This window comes from Anneissia japonica, unplaced genomic scaffold (genome assembly GCF_011630105.1).
Source record: "Anneissia japonica isolate Jap-2015-1 unplaced genomic scaffold, ASM1163010v1 scaffold288048_len465947_cov159, whole genome shotgun sequence".
Taxonomy (NCBI): domain Eukaryota; kingdom Metazoa; phylum Echinodermata; class Crinoidea; order Comatulida; family Comatulidae; genus Anneissia; species Anneissia japonica.
In genome coordinates this window covers 249,930-253,892 of record NW_022710625.1, presented here as the reverse complement: position 1 = coordinate 253,892, position 3,963 = coordinate 249,930, and the positions used below count along the sequence as shown (strand labels likewise).

Sequence of the window (3,963 nt, the reverse complement as noted above, 5' to 3'; positions counted from 1 at the left end):
AGATGGGTATAAGAGACAGATATATATGGTTGTTAAGGCAATGACAATATATATATATATATATATATGTAAATATATATATATGTATACTTCATATATATTTATATGTGTTTAACTTTGAATTTAGAAACACTTAAATTTAACTTATGCAAATGAATATTTTAAGTGACAAATATATGTATGTATATCATGGTACAAGACTCAAAATTGCCTTTCGTTTTGTTTTTGTTTATTAATATTATTGAATGAACTATAAATAATAATAATAATAAATTTAACCACTGAAAATATATCAGTTATTGGCAGCCATTGACTAGAAAATCTAGTTGGCATATTACATCTCATGATTAGAATATATTATATTTAACAATCATCCTGTATTATATTATATTGTAAATACATATTAATTAGAAAAAAATTAGAAAAAAACACATGGATTATTTCGTACTTGATCGCAAAGTTTTGTTGTGAATCGTTTATTTTGATATGGCACATCGGCACAATTACTCAAGTCAACACAAGAACTGCTTACATTTGTTCCCTATACCTACATAATACCACGACGTACAGCATAAGTGGCGGATCCAGGAATTCGAAATAGAGGGGCCTTGGGAGGGACTTTGAAAGATGGAGGTTCTATTACCACTTCAGCCCCACCAAGGTTAGGGCTGAGGTAAGAAAATGTATGATTTTCTAGATGGCCTCAAATGGACTCTCACACTTAAATTTGAATATAATTGTCTCTTTTTTTCATCCTGTGACGGCTGCCTCATCCCCCTTAAATCTGCCTCTGACAGATGGATAAAGGGCAGAGAAGGGGTAATGTGAAGGTCACCACGGGGGTCAGTGGGCGTCCTGAATTAATTTAATTAACACTTCATGTCAGTGACCTTCATCATCTTTATAAGAGATAACGTAATATATTATTAACGTGACTCGTAATCAACATATGTTTTCTTGCCGAAACAGTTTATTTATAGAAATGCAAAATGCTGATAAAGGTTATACCGCACGTTATCAGATTTGGTTTTGCACAAATGTAATTACATTAAGCATTGGCCCCCACCATTCACTGATTCAGACCTGGACGTAGTCTTAATGCACCATCCGGGCACCGTATTTGTATTATTGACTTTATAAGCCAGGGACTGCTCATGCGAACATGTAACTCCGCCCATAAATATTATGATAGTATAATTGTTGTAACTAATAGAGTAGGCCTAGTTGAAGTAGCTCAGTGAAGCGAATCGCATTCTCTTGATTCGATCCAGTCCTACTGAAGCGATAAATCGTACATCTGAGTGTTGTGTGGGAGTATACGTTATTCAGTACTATCCGTAGTATGTAACACACCGGGCCGTGCTGTTATTAATATCGATTATAACACGCTAATGACATTGACGTATTGAAGGACATACGGTTTGCATCAATCCTGTTAAAACCACTAAAAGCATATGACACTAGGTTGCCCCGTGGTTGGAAAAGTTTGATTTGAGCTGCGATATTTATCATTTCATTCTATCACCAGCAAGATTTCTTAGTTCTGGATTATTTCAAAGAAATCAAGACCGACTCAAGTACGATTTTTAAAAAAAAAATTGATTTTTTAAATATCGTAGTAGAACGGGCGTTAATCTGGAATGGAATCGTTACCAACCCCAAGCAGGGTTGTGGAAGCAAAGCTGGTCCCAGAGAAGGAGAAAGTGAAACTGAGTGCAACTCAGGAAAACATACTAGAATCGAACTTCAAACAAAGTAAGAACATTGACGATATTATGTTGGAGATTATCGCAGCTGAGGCTGGTCTTAGTGTAAAGGACACTGAGGTAAGCAACTTGTTTTTATTTTTGCGAATACTGTAACATTATTATTGATATTATCATCATTATTATCATTAGTATTATGTAAACGAGTGTATCTGGCGTTATTTGAATCGGTTCAACCATGAAGCCTCTGTGGTCTAATGGCTATGACGCTCGACTTGACAGCGAGACGTCGTAGGGTTGAGTCCTGTCAGAGGAATTTTATTACACAATTTAATTATTTACCTATTTTATAGGACAACATTCGTTCAGAGCTATGCTACACGATGTATATTTATGTTCTTTAATCGAGCACTGTATTTACCTTTCATTGATGATTTATAGGCCTATATATATATGTATATATACATACATATATATATACTTATATATAATCCCTATATATATGCTGTCTCTTATACACATCTAGATGTGTATAAGAGATATATATATATGTGTGTGTATATATACTACCTTTATTCGGCTATATATATATATCTGTATATGTACAATATTGTGGTAAATAAACGACATAGGGAGCTTTAGCGTTATAGATAGTATCTGAAATATGCACTTATGTAATTCGTATTGTATACGCATATAATAAAATACGCTTTTGAAATAAACCACTAGACAAATTATCAATTGTTCGCAAAAACCTCAGGAATTTGTTGCTTTATAACAAAAGGAAAAGTGATATCAATATAGAAATATAAGTGCAATGAAATAATCTTCATAGAATCAAAAGTTGTAAAACAACAGCGGGGTTTTACAAAAAGATGTTTTCTACATGATTCACACCGGATATGACACAATTATGTCCAGTGAACACGCGCGATCCAGTAAATACGCGCGACCTCGGGTAAATATTATTCGATTTAAGATAGAGCCTTGAGTTAGGGTCCAGGACAAAACATGTGTCAATACTATCGTATTTGATAATTCTCAATTATATATGCCCTTCTTCGTTTGACCCAATCGTTATTGATCATCTGTGAAACAGAATTATTTATTGTCACGCGCAATACGTGATTTTTTTCAACCTAACGTATTGTTTTCAGAATACTATACAAATATATGGGTCGATGATGGACAGGCGGCCTAAACGGTTGTCAGGTGTTGTAAAACCAGTCGGAAAGGTTATGACACAAACACAAACAGAAGTCGGAAACTTAAACCACTGTTTTGAGTCACAGTATCTTAACTTTCCATCCAACATAACCTCCATAGGCCTGGGCCTATATAAGCAAATTCGGACGTGTAGGCCTGTATCATAATACGATGTTCGAACACGACTGATGCAGCCGTCCGTCCGAGTATAGACCTATAACCTGTAGGCCTATATATTTACTATGAAATCAACATGGACAACGTTTACCTGTCGGATATAAAGCATGCTACCTCATATCAACTCGTGCGTTTTGCAAAAGCTGTATTTCGACGACAATTCAGATCACAATGCCTGATTTTTAACACACTATTGACTATAAACTATAAACTATAGACTATATTCTTCATTTCGGTATTAACAATGATAACAATAGGGCCTATATTTAAATAATTAAATAACTTATTAATTAAATAAATGGTATTAGAGGTAGCATTTAATTTTAGGCTAAAATTGAGGCCTGCACATATGATTAAAAAAATCATTAGCAAAAATTAAATAGAACGTACAAATGACATAACAATAGCCTTATCGTATAATGGTTATATATTCTATTTGATTTTGTACTACTGATTGATGAACATTTTTCGTTATCAGTCAAAGCACGTACCTTGGAAAATAAAGAAATTTAAATTTGAGCATTCACTCAAATATTCATCACGTTATAGGACGATGTTATGTTGTTGTTGCATTAAATAATGTTCCGTTCTCAGACATTTAGCCATCAATGTAGCCGTAAATTCTATATTAAGTCCATTAGTGGGATTCACAGCGGCACGCTTGGGATTATCTTGTCACGTAACTAAATTAGGTGTTTTTGAAACAGTAGAACAAAAATGAATTTATGCGAACATTTGCTTAAACAAATGCAAATATCGATTACTATTGGTGTTCTGGGTGCATTGGTTGGCATCGAGGTATCGATCAATCAAAATGCAAATATTGATGAGTTTTTATGGTGATGTATAGGAAAGGATATATATATATATATAT

At 33.9% G+C, this 3,963-nt stretch overlaps 1 protein-coding gene across 1 annotated transcript in view; it reads left to right on the top strand.

Annotated features, from left to right (window-relative positions):
* The first annotated feature begins 1,215 nt into the window (after nucleotides 1-1,215).
* Nucleotides 1,216-3,963, top strand: part of LOC117107080 (homeodomain-only protein-like) — a 5,239-nt gene continuing 2,491 nt past the window's right edge. Inside the window, exon 1 of the mRNA XM_033248614.1 lies at nucleotides 1,216-1,826. Within this exon, the coding sequence (XP_033104505.1) occupies nucleotides 1,641-1,826 (186 nt within the window). The 5' untranslated portion in view covers nucleotides 1,216-1,640. The remainder of the gene's footprint in view (nucleotides 1,827-3,963) is intronic.